Raw genomic sequence first — 13,228 nt, 5'->3', positions numbered from 1 at the left:
ATGGGGCTGATATTGTCACACAGCTGATAAAGCCACTGACTGTAATACCAGCACCCCATATGGGTACCAATTTGTGTCCCAGCTGCTCTACTTTCAATCCAGCTCCCTGCTCATAGCCTAGGAAAGGCAGCATAAGATGGCCCAAGTGTTTGGGACCCTGCCACCCAAGTGGGAGACCTGAACCAGTGGACATAAGTGTTTTCTCTCTCTGTTGTTCTGCCTTTCAAATAAATGAATAATTTTTAATTTTTAAAGAATGTACTTTTTTTTTTTTTTTTTTTTTTTTTTTTTGACAGGCAGAGTGGACAGTGAGAGAGAGAGAGACAGAGAGAAAGGTCTTCCTTTGCCGTTGGTTCACCCTCCAATGGCCGCCGCGGCCGGCGCGCTGTGGCCGGCGCACCGCACTGATCCGATGGCAGGAGCCAGGAGCCAGGTGCTTTTCCTGGTCTCCCATGGGGTGCAGGGCCCAAGCACCTGGCCCATCCTCCACTGCACTCCCGGGCCACAGCAGAGAGCTGGCCTGGAAGAGGGGCAACCGGGACAGAATCCGACGCCCCAACCAGGACTAGAACCCGGTGTGCCGGCGCCACTAGGCGGAGGATTAGCCTAGTGAGCCACGGCGCCGGCCCAGAATGTACTTTTTTTAAGGATTTATTTATTCATTTGAAAGGCACAGTTAGAGAGAGGCAGAGAGAGAGGGGTCTTCCATTCACTGGTTCATTCCCCAGATGGCCGCAACAGCCAGAGCTAGGCCAATCTGAAGCCAGGAGCCTAGAGCTTCTGGGTCTACCATGTGGGTTCAGGGCCCAAGACCTTGAACCATCTTTTGCTGCTTTCCCAGGCACATTAGCAGGGAGATGGATCAAGTGGAGCAGCTGGGACTCGAACCGGTGCCTATATGGGATGTTGGCACTGCAGGTGGTAGCTATGCCACAGTGCTGGCCCCTAAATGAATAAATCTAAAAAAAAAAAAAAAGCAGCAGCAGCTTACTTGAAATTTAACATGTGTAAGAAGATTTTTTCTTTATTTGAAAGGCTGAGTCACAGAGTGAGATAGAGAGAAAATAAACTTCAATCCACTAGGTTCACTATTCTAGATGGCAATGTCCGGGACTGGGCCATGCTGAAGCTAGGAGATGACAGCTTCATCCTGGTCTCCTATGCAGGTACAGGAGACCAAGCATTTGGGCCATCTTCTGCTGCTTTCCCAGGCACATTAGATCAGAAGTAGAACAGTCAGGACTCAAACCAGTACTCTGTGGGATGCTGGCAGTGTAGGCAGCGGCTGCTTAACCCATTGTATCACAACACTGGGCCCCTTCGTCCACAGTTTTCTAGTAATACGCATTTTCATGAACTTTTTTAAGACTTCCAAATGCATGAAATTTGAATTCTATGAATTTCTATGAATATTTTTTAATATACTCTCCACCAACTTTTTGAAGTATACTCGTATTCTATGTAAAGAAAACACTTTTTGGGGCTGGCGTGTGGCACAGTGGGTTAAAGCGCTGGCCTGAAATGCCGGCATCCCATATGGGCATCGGTTCTAGTCCTGGTTATTCCTCTTCCGATCCAGCTCTCTGCTATGGCCTGGGAAAGCAGTCGAAGATGGCTCAAGTCTTTGGGCCCCTGCACCCATGTGGGAGACCCAGAGGAAGCTCCTGGCTCCTGGCTTCAGATCGGTTCAGCTCTCTCTCTGCCTCTCCTTTCTCTTTGTGTAACTCTTTCAAATAAATAAATCTTTAAAAAAAAATAATTTATTCCAAAAAGACCTGCAAAAAAAACTTGCTTAAAATATTGTAGAAGGGCTGGCACCGCGGCTCACTAGGCTAATCCTCCGCCTTGCGGCGCCAGCACACCAGGTTCTAGTCCCGGTTGGGGCGCCGGATTCTGTCCCGGTTGCCCCTCTTCCAGGCCAGCTCTCTGCTGTGGCCCGGGAGTGCAGTGGAGGATGGGCCAGGTGCTTGGGCCCTGCACCCCATGGGAGACCAGGAGAAGCACCTGGCTCCTGGCTCCTGCCATCGGATCAGCGCGGTGCGCCGGCCGCAGCGCGCCGGCAGCGGCGGCCATTGGAGGGTGAACCAACAGCAAAAGGAAGACCTTTCTCTCTGTCTCTCTCTCTCACTGTCCACTCTGCCTGTCAAAAAAAAAAAAAAAAAAAAAAAAATATTGTAGAAGAGCAATTCTGACCTCAGGTGAATCTGTGAAAACAATGGACTACGAACTGGATGAGATTTTTGGACTATCTGTGGATGTCTTAATTATCTAGCTGCTCTCAACAAAGATGAAAATCAGAAGGTAGGGACCAAGGACAGGGAAGAAATTATCTAAGATAGACAACAATAATTTTACATGTGGAAAAAGCCCAAGGAACCGAACAAAACAACACACATGGGATAGACAGGTGAGAGTCTGTACCTGGGCAGAGAAGCCTGGGCGGGTGCTAGGGGTCCAAGTTGGGGCTGTTCCCTGGGTGGGGTTGGAGTGACGGGAAATCTGGGCCAACATCTGCCCTGCAGAAGCCGATGCCTGGACGATAGTTACAGGAGGGGCCAGGCCACTATTCCTAGAAGTGAACAAATAGTGAAGTCACTTATTAAAATAGATTTACCACAGGAGCTTGGAACAAAGGACAATCTAGTGCTACCCCTGGATCCCCTTGACTTCCTTGGTGTTAAGGGAAAATCGATAACAGATTTTGGAAAAGACAAGAAAGACTGCGAACATACACTGAACAGGACACACAGAGATGGAACTAGAACATGGAAATAGGAGAGGTGCAAAGAAACAGGAGGTCCTAAAAGCTCCACCACTTTGTCTGAAAAGACCAGAGAAAGCAAGGGGAGAATAAAACTTGGATTCAGCAACTGAATACCTCTGTGCCCTGTCAAGCAGCACACGTACATGGGGCTCACCTGAAATTCTCTGCCGGCCGGGGGTTAGGAGGGAATGTGTTGCCCTGGGAGAATAGCTGTTGGGTGGCAGGGACAGTGCTGGAGGAGATGCCTTTACTCTGATCTGTGGACCAAAAGGAGTTGCGGGAGGGCCGGTCAAGGGGCTGTAGTGTATGAGTTCACCAAGTTCCTACTCACTCATGAGGTGTTATGATTGAGTGGAATATGTTGGAAGGTTACTGACTGGGCAGCAGCAGGCCCATCAGTAAGTGATCTAAATGAGATTTTAAGAGGAGAATGAGGAAGAAAATACCTGCATTGATGTTGGAATACATTTCTGAAAATCTTGGATCTCTATCTTGGGCAAATAGACTATCTGACTTCTCAAGGGGCTTGCCATGTTCTGGCCCTGTAGTTGCAACAGGCTGAACAGAAATCTGTGGAACACAATGATAAAAATGATCATTAAAGGTTTAATATGGCAATCCAATACCCTCAAATTCATACAAAATGCACACACATTCTAACTGGCACTGGAGGAAATTCTTAAGCTTACTGTACTCTTCAGGGAAGAAAACAGATACTCACCTGGGAATGATTATAGTTGGTCAGTCCATCTCTTCCTGGAACCATGTCCAGTTCTGTTTGCTGCTGCTGCCTATTTGTTAAAGACCAGTGTGAGAGAGGAGAGAAATGAGGGAAAAAAGATTTTAAAGAACAATCTGGGGAACAGGCCTTAAAAACATAAATCTAACAAAAAAAAAAGGGGGGGAGGATTGCAGCTGGCTATTCTCTAGGCTAGTAATGGCTCAAGAGATAATTCTTCCACTTCTTCTTACCTGGGGGCCAGCTGCCCTGAGCCCACCTCCAGGGGTAAGTTAGCTGTAGGACCTAGCTGTGGCCTCTGGATTGGGTTAGACAGCGTAGGCCGTGGTTCCTGACTTGAGTTTCTGGGAAAACAAAATAAAGAGGACAAATATAAAAAGAAAAAAAAATTTGAACAAAAAGCTCTGCTGATTCATCTGTAGGTAGGGCAATCACTAATAAATCAACTTTAAGGTTTAATTCTACAGGTAAATTAGGACTTCAGTTTCAGCAAATAATTCACATTATGGACAATGTGGTATAAGACACTATGTCCACAGGCACGAGGGTTCATTTCTTTGGGTTCTAACTCTTAGATAATCAATACCTGTTAGTTGTGGATGTGTATATATTCTTAGTGTTTTTAAATAGTACAAGCAAAAAATTGAAAATATATGCACTAAAACATTTTAATAAAGATTTTATTTATTTATTTGAGAGGTAGAGTTATAGACAGTGAGAGGGAGAGACAGAGAGAAAGGTCTTCCTTCTACTGGTTCACTCCCTAAATGGTCCCAACAGCTGGAGCTATGCTGATCCAAAGCCAGGAGACAGGTGCTTCTCCCTGGTCTCTCATGTGGGTGCAGGGGCCCAAGCACTTGGGCCATCTGCTACTGCTTTCCCAGGCCACAGCAGAGATCTGGATTAGAAGAGGAGCAGAAAGGACTAGAACCGGCGCCCATATGGGATGCTGGCACCGCAGGCAGAGGATTAACCAGCGCCGGCCCCTGCACTAAAACATTAACACAGACTATCTGGTGTACGAGAATTTTATCTTTCCCCCTATACTTTTGAATACTTTCTAAATTTTAGATAAAGAAAATATTTTCAAAAATTATTAAAAGACAATTAAAATTAATCATGGTTGGGGAGATTATGTGTAAAAGTAGGCAGAGCCATTATTTCCAGAAACTTGAATCCTTAAAAGAACTTAAAAACTTCAAAATTTAAACATAATGGAAACAAAATGATGGTTGTTGTGTAACATAAAAATACAAAAAGAGACAAGAACAAAATCTACCATGACCATGACTATAAGCTTGAGGCCTAAATTAATAAAAATTACTAACTCAATTCATGAATTTTACTGTTAATTAAACTTTATAAGCTTTAAAACTTGGATTTCACTGACTAACCACTGTCATCAAGTCTTATTCACACATGCTAATTATCTGTATTCCAATATTCAAGAGCTACACTCAATGCCAATTTTACAGTAGATGAAATGGTAAGGAAGTAATCTGACAACTGATACCCACTAGGATGGCTACAGTAAAAAAAGAGAGACAATAATAAGTGTTTACAGGATGCTGAAAAACCACAGCCTCCTACAGTGCTGAAGAGACAGCTTTAAAGAACCACTTGTCAGTTCTTCAAAGAGTAAAATAGAGAGGGCCAGCACTGTGGTATAGGAAGTTAAGCCTCTGCCTGTAGCGCTGGCATCCCATATGGGCGCCAGTTCAAATCCCGGCTGCTTTTTTTTCCCACTTCCAATCCAGCTCTCTGATAATGATTTAGGAATGTAGCAGAAGATGGCCCAAGTGCATAAGCCCCTATACCTATGTGGGAGACCTGGTAGAAGCTCCTGCCTACTGGCTTCAGATTGGCCCAGCTCTGGCTGTTGCAGCCATCTAGGGAGTGAACCAACGGATGGAAGACCTTCTCTGTCTGTAACTTACAGAGAGAGGGAGAGACAGAGAGAAAGATCTATCTGTTGGTTCACTCCCCAAATGGCTGCAATAGCAGGAGCTGGGCTGATCCGAAGCCAAGAGCCAGAAGCTTCTTCAGGGTCTCCCACGTGGGTGCAGGGGCCCAAGCACTTGGGCCATCTTCTACTGCTTTCCCAGGCCACAGCAGAGAGCTGGATTGGAAAAGGAGCAGCCAGGACACGAACCAGTGCCCATATGGGATGCCAGTGCCACAGGCAGAGGCTTAGCCTACTATGCCATAGCATTGGACTAATAAATAAATCTAAAAAACAAACAAACAAAAAAGAGTAAAATAGGGTTATCATTTGACTCAGAAATTCCACTCCTGGGTAAAGAGAACAGAAGACAATGAAAATGTGCATTCATGTAAAAACTAGCACAGGAACACTCACAGCAGCACTTTTTATTAAAAAAAAAATTAAAGATCTAACTGGCTTTTATTTTTTTTTTTCAAAGGCAGAAAGAGAAAGATCTCCTATCTGCTGGTTCACTCCCCAAGTGAACAGCCTGGACAGGACCAGTCTGGGAGCCCAGAAATCAATCTGGGTCTCCACATGGGTAGCAGGGCATTGTTTGTTAAAATCTCTTTCTACCTCGTTCAACTAGCCCAAATCCTGTGAGAATCTGAATAATGAGAAACTTCCAACTCTAAATGTTTCCCAATGGAAAAGCAGAAAAGAAGACAGCTTGGTTAGAAAAGAAGCAGACTTGGCCCATGAAAAAATCCCAACACTGGAAAAGGACTGCAAGGTACATACTTCACATTGGTGTTGGTGCAGATGATGTACTCAATTTCATCTGAGTAAGGGTTCTGGAAAGTAAAGGAGCTGGTTCGCGTCCAGAGCCACTCTCGGTTCTTAGACCGGAACCGGAACATGACAGACAGCACCTGGCCTTTTAACTTCACCACCTGAAAAGGTTTTCATACCATCAGTCGAACTCAAAGAAAACTTTCCTTAGAAAATTAAATAAACTTTCTACAACTGTAAAACGCTTATGTCATTGTCCTTGAAACACCAATCTTTTTTCAATGTTAAAACAACACAAAAGAGTAAAAAATAAGTCACTAAATCTTTTTTCTAGGAATCCAAAACTTTCTGACCATTCCAGTCAAAATCAAACAACAACAACAATCATTTGGAGGAGGGAAAAGATTATTTCCCTACTGCTCCTAAAAGCCTACTAAAGATACTTTACAAATCCATACCCAAAATTTAACTTTAATGACAGTGGATTCAGCTTTCCCTGCAAACATGAGAATTTCTGTTTTCACAGTATCCATAGAGGCTTACCTAAGCTGGCTTTAGTCTTGTTTTCTTTTGTTTTGTAAAAGTAAGTAATTTTAGATGATTTGAGCTTCTAGTCTCAAGAATTGAATATAATCTTTTGATACACCCTTGCAATAAAAAAAGGATTAACAGCTAATATTTATTTTCTAATTATCATGTACCAAGAACTGGACTATGTGCTTTATATGCATTATCTATTTAATCTTCCCAACAATCCTCTGAATGTAAGTACTATTATTATATACACTGTGTATCTGCAAGGATACTACTGAGACTTAAAGAAACTATTTACCTTGTCCTATATAAAGTAAGAGCTGCTATCTAAAGCTAAGTCTTTTAAAGTCACCAAATATTGCTTGTTGCCCCGTGCCTTCAGGCTGCCCGCTCTCTGCCTTCCTGCCTGCATGCTTGCTGTACGTGACTGCTCTCTGCTTGGTATGGACCCGACTTAGCCTCTAGACTTCTCTTTCTCCCCTAAATAAAACCCTCATTCTCTTGTGCATTTCACCCACTGAATAAAATCCTTAGAAACTTAAAAAAAAAAATCCAACGTGGACACCCCATGAGGCATAGGGGAGCACAGGGCCCTGTCCGATGATGTACAGTCCCTTCCCAAGCCGCTGGAGAGGAAGCTGGGCCTTGAGTCTGCACTTGCATATTCCTACAGCTTCTCAGAGTCCTGTGGATAAAGACTGGGCAGACAAACCATGCAGGAAACAGCTGCCTGGAACATTCAGTCTGAGGAAGACTTCCTCCTATTTGTCTCATTGCATTGATAAATTATTTTGTTCTTGCAGAATTCTCTTAGGATTCCAAACAACTTGTTCGGGGAGAGAACAGAAGCCACACTTGACTTTTGGGCATCAGCTCCTTTATTTAGCAAGAGTTGGTAAAGAATTTCTTTAAAAAACAGCACATTTTAAAGATTTTCTGGATTCATGAGGTTTTGGAGTTTTTTAGAGAACCAATGTATTTCTGATGTAAAATGCTTACAGCTCTAAAGAAATTATATTTATTTATTGTGAACTGAAATAAAGATGACTTTGGAAAAAAAAAAACTTAAAAAGTCACCATATATTTTCAGGGCAAGGGCCTGAAAATTACAAGTAAGTTAGCATACAATTCACTCTCAACTATCTACCAAAGAACTCTGTGAAGTGAGTTTCTCTACAATAATCTACAGCTCAACAAAGAAAACAATAGCTTGAATATTTTAAAGATAGCTCCTATGGTACAGTTGGTTAAGCACAAGACAGTAAGTAGGCAGAGCCAAACAGAAATACCATGGATGTTATCCATAGTCTCAAACTACTGATCTAGTTTTTACAGGTCAAGTATTAAAAGCATAAAAGTATAGTGCCTGCCACAGTGGTCAATTAATCAGAGGTCAGTAAACAGTTGTAGCATGAATGTCATAAATAAAAATATTTATTTTAGTCCAAACCAGGAACAAAAGTTACCTGCTGGAAGCTGTCTCTTAGAAGCTGCTGATCTTCAGGGTGACAAAATTCTACAATATTCTTTCCTAGGAGTTCCTAAAAAGGAAAAAATAAGAGTAAGGTTTATATTTGTATGATCATCTAATTTTCTTGGACCATTAGCTGCAGACTTGAGTTTTACTACTTCTGTTTTTATCCTAAGATTATAGTTAATTGTGAAGAGAAATAACAGGCTGATGCTGTGGCATAGCAGGCTAAGCCTCCACTTGTGACACCAGCATCCCATTTGGGCGTCAGTTTGTATCTCAGCTGCTCCTCTTCTGATCTGGCTCTCTGCTTATGGCCTGGGAAACCAGAGGAAAATGGTTCAAGTGCTTGGGCCCCTCCACCTTCGTGGGAGGTCTGGAAGAAGGTTCTGGCTCCTGGCTTCAGCCAGGCCCAGCTCCTGCTATTGTGGCCATTTGGGGAGTAAACCAGTGGATGGAAGAACTTTCTGTCTCTCCTCTCTCTGTCTGTAACCCTACCTCTCAAATAAATAAAATCTTATAGAAAAAAAAAAAAAAGAAAGAAAGAAAGAAAAAGAAAAGATGGAATCTCCTAAACTAGCTTCCAGGATATATTCCCTTATCAGAATATTATTCATTTATTTTAATTGCATATAACCAATTTTAGGTATAATTTTTTTTAAAGATTTTATTTATTTACTTGAAAGGTAGAGTTACAGAGAGAGGGAGAAACAGAGAGAAAGGTCTTTAATCTGCTGTTTCACTCCCCAAATGGCCACAACAGCCAGAGCTGGGCCAATCCAAAGCCAGGAGCCAGGAGCTTCGTTCAGGTCTCCCTCATGGGTGCAGGGGCCCAAGCACTTGGGCCATCTTTTATTGCCTTCCCAGGCCATAGCAGAAAGCTGGATTGGAAGAGGAGCAGCTGGGACTACAATTATCACCCATATGGGATGCCAGTGCCACAGGTAGAGGTTTAGCCCACTACGTCAAAGTGCCAGCTCCAATTTTTTAGGTATAATTTACATTTACAGTTCATTTACCATAAGTACACAATTTCATGACTTCCAGTAAATTTACAGTGTGACCATTACCAAAATTTAGTTTTAAAACATGTTCTCAGGGCTGGCATCGTAGCGCAGTGGTAAAGCTGCCGCTTGCGACGCCAGCATCCTATATGGGCACCAGTTCAAGTCCTGGCTGCTCCACTTCCAATCCAGCTTCCCTGCTGATGTGCCTGGAAAAGCAAAAGAAGATGGTCCAAGTACCTGGGCTCCTGCCACTCGGAGGAAGCTCCTGGCTCCTGGCTTTGGACTCACCCAGCTCTGGCTGTTTTGACCATCTGGGGAGTGGACCAGCAGATGGAAGATCTCTGTCTTTCCCCAACCTCTCTGTAATTCTGACTTTCAAATAAATAATAAATCTTAACCAAAAAAAATGTTCATTGCCTCAGAAAGTTCCGTTGTGCTCATATGAAGTCAATCCTTACTCTAAGCTGCCACTGATCTGCTTTTTGCCTCTTTAGTTTTGTCTTTCCTAGAAATTTTATATATACTGTGCTACCTTTTGGGTCTTACTTCTTTAATTTAGCATGTTTTTGAAGTTCATGCATCAATAGTTTTCTCTACTGCTTTGCTCAGCAGCACTTTAAAATGAACTTTACACAGCCTACATTCATTCATAAAATGTTAATAGATATGTAGATTGTTTCTACTTTTTGGCTATTACAAGTAATAGAGCTTTGAATATTTGTGTACAGATTTTTGTGTGAACAGGTTTTCACTTCTCTTAGGTATGGGTAGATACCCAGGAGTGGAACTGCTTGGCTGTGAGTACAATTTTAACTTTCATGAAACTGCCAAAATATTTTGTATAGTAGCTGTACCACTTTACATGTCTGTCAATGATTTAGGAGGATTCTATTCTTGTTAAAACTTCCTGATTACAGTGACTGTATTACACAGTGACATTTCGTTGTGATTTTAATCTTCACTTTCCTGATGCCTCATGATATTGAACATCTCTTTATACACCATTCCTATTTCTTCTGTAGTGAAATGTCAAATCCTGTGACCTTTTTTAATGGCTATTTGTTTTAATTAGTTATAAGAGTTACATATTCTAGATAAAAACTCTTTCTTATAGGTATGATTTGTAAATAGTTTCTCCAAGTTTGCATCTGGTCTTTTCATTTTCTTAATAATATCCTTTTTAGAGGACAAATGTTAACTGATAAAATCCAATTTATCAGTTTTCCTCTTTTGTGAACCATGATGTTAGCATCATATAAGAAACCTCTGCCTATCTCAAGATCACAAAGATTCTCTCTTTGAAGTTTATTTTAATTTTAGCTCCTACATATTTAAGCCTTTGAATTGATTTTGTGTATGGTGTGAGATAAGGTCTAAGTCCTTTTCTTTTTTGCATCTAGATATCTAATTGTTTTACCACTACTTGTTAGAAAGACTTTTTCCCCATTTAAGCATGTTGGCAACTTTGATGAAAATCAGTTGCCCATAAATATGAGAACAGAATCTATTCTGATTTATTGATTTATGTATCTGTGTTTATACTACCACAACACTGTCCTGGTAATAACTGTTTAATAGGAAATGTTGAATCAGACAGTATCAATTCAATTCTGTTATTTGTTTTCAAAATCTCTTTCTTACTGACCTCTTTACAAAGTCACTGCCAAACGTTCCCTTGGTCTTGATAGTTTTGAAAATCTATATAACAAGTCAATTCAAGGATAGTTAATTTGTCACCTGAATGAGTAAATTATGATAGGTGCTAATCTTGCATATTTTATGTGTTACTATTTACTTGGGTATGTACATGAATTATCAAAAAGTGACCATACAAGTATAACTAATTAAAATGTATCATTATCTGTATTCATATCAGTAACAGAAAACAAATACACATCTGTACCTACTGCTCCCACCTGACTTCACAAACATTATTTCTGTAGATGGGATATCAGCCTTGGCAGGAAGCTAAAAATAAATTTAGGTATTGACCGAATAGTATCATTTTCTCTGAACTGGGGCTGCTATGTTTTTGCTATCTCTGGTATTACATGATTTTGTAATCTCAACACAGCAAGGGAAAACAGAGGCCTAAGTATTAGTAATATAATTAATAGCTCCAGCTCCTCACCTGTGGCTGATAGCCAACAGTAGCCACACAGCGGTGATCCACAAAAGTGAATATCCCCTCAATGTTGTGTCGGGAGATGAACTCTGTTGGTTGACAAACATTACTCATGTCTGTACAGTTGGGAGAACTAGTTACCTGAGAGTGAAGATATAAAATGAGGTAAAATGACAACATTCTTTTTTCTTGTTGTTCTATGAAAATACTTTAATGCTTATATATATATATATATACACACATATACACAAATATATATGTACATATATATACATATATATGGAAATTTCACATATATAGTTTTATTAGCATAATGATACTTCCCACTCTGCCCTCCCTCACTCATTCTCACCCTCTCTACTCCCTCCTTCCCATTGTTCTTTGAATTTCCACAGTGACACACCTTCAGTTTTCTTTATAATCATAAGCTTAACCCTCCATTAAATAAAGAATTCAACAGTGACTAGCACTGTGGCATAGTAGGTTAAGCCTCTGCCTGCTACACTGCCATCCCATATGGGTGCCAGTTTGTGTCCCAGTTGCTCCTCTTCTAATCCAGCTCTCTGCTATGGCCTGGGAAAGCAGCGGAAGTTAGTCTAAGTGCTTGGGCCCGAGTACCCACACAGGTGACATGGAAGAAGCTTCTTGCTCCTGTCTTCAGACTGGCTCAGTTCTGGCCATTGCAGCCATTTGGGGAGTGAACCAGCAGATGAAGATCTTTGTCTGTCTATCCCTCTCTCTATAACTCTGACTCTCAAATAAGTAAATAAATCTTAAAAAAAAAAATAATTCAACAAGTACTAAGTAGAAAAACCACTATTCCTCTAGAGTACAGACAAGGGCTATAAACACTAATCCAATCTCAAAATGTCAATTTCGCTCATACACATTACTTTTTTTGTACTCTTTGTATTAATACCACAAATCAGGGAAAACATATGGTATCTGTCTTTTGGGGACTGGCTTATTTCACTAAGCATAATGGTCTCCATTTGCATCCATTTTGTTGCAAAAGACAGGATGGAAAATGATAGAATAGTATTCTATCACGTATATACACCATAATTTCTTCATCCAGTTGCCAATTTATGGACATGTGAGTTGATTCCATGAAAATGATACCATTCTTTATAGATGTATTCCCCCATCTACTCATCATCAGTGCATAGACAAAGAAAATGCCAGTTTTAAGAACTTCCCAACTTCCATGTATCATCCAAAGGAAAATTGACATCACATTCAGAGAGGTCATGAGAGCTGGCATGACTCCCATATGCTTCACCAAATTAAAAAAGTAAGGGGAAAAAAATGAATTCAACTCAAAACTCACCTACTGCTAGGGCAGGCATATTTGGCCTAGCAGTTAAGATGCCCATGTTCCCTATCAGGGTTCCTGGGTTCACTATCCAGTTCTCCTAACTCTAGTTTCTCGCTAATACAGACCCTGGATTGATGGCTCAAGTGACTGGATTCCTGCCATTCATATGGGAGACACGGACTAAGTTCCTGGATCCTTGCTTCAGCCCCAGATATGGATCATTATGGACATCTGGGGAGTGAAGCATCCTTTGGGAGTATCTGTCTCTCAAATAAGTAAGTAATATTAAAACAACAACATGTTGCTGCCACTTGGGATGCCCACATCACATACTGGAGAGTGCCTGGGATACAGCAGATGATGGCTCAGGTGTTTGGGTTCCTACTACTCACATAGGAAATCCAGATGGAGTTCCAGGCTCCTTGGCTTTCACCTGGCTCAGCCTCAGCTGTTGTGGCCATTTGAGGAAAGAATCAGTGGATAAAGGACTTATCTCTCTGTTACTCCCTGACACTCCGTCTTTCAAAATAAATAATTTTTTTAAAAATCTGCTT

The 13,228-nt window shown here is 41.4% G+C and overlaps 1 protein-coding gene and 1 pseudogene across 11 annotated transcripts in view; one reads left to right on the top strand and one right to left on the bottom strand.

The window, feature by feature from the left end:
* The window catches only part of ARNT (aryl hydrocarbon receptor nuclear translocator), a 110,807-nt gene that overhangs the window by 5,901 nt on the left and 91,678 nt on the right, over positions 1-13,228 (bottom strand). For 10 of the 11 annotated variants that reach the window (XM_051856015.2, XM_051856009.2, XM_051856017.2 and 7 more), the window contains 8 exons: positions 11,363-11,497; positions 8,220-8,294; positions 6,229-6,380; positions 3,737-3,847; positions 3,486-3,555; positions 3,211-3,334; positions 2,919-3,021; positions 2,422-2,569 (listed from right to left, as the gene is read on the bottom strand). In XM_051856015.2, the coding sequence (XP_051711975.1) occupies positions 2,422-2,569; positions 2,919-3,021; positions 3,211-3,334; positions 3,486-3,555; positions 3,737-3,847; positions 6,229-6,380; positions 8,220-8,294; positions 11,363-11,497 (918 nt within the window). 11 annotated transcript variants of the gene reach the window in all.
* LOC127493812 (small nucleolar RNA SNORA73 family) lies at positions 7,306-7,481 on the top strand (annotated as a pseudogene).

This window comes from Oryctolagus cuniculus, chromosome 7 (genome assembly GCF_964237555.1).
Source record: "Oryctolagus cuniculus chromosome 7, mOryCun1.1, whole genome shotgun sequence".
Taxonomy (NCBI): Eukaryota; Metazoa; Chordata; class Mammalia; order Lagomorpha; family Leporidae; genus Oryctolagus; species Oryctolagus cuniculus.
The sequence above is the reverse complement of the archived record's forward strand: the minus strand, read 5'-3'. Positions and strand labels throughout refer to the sequence as shown.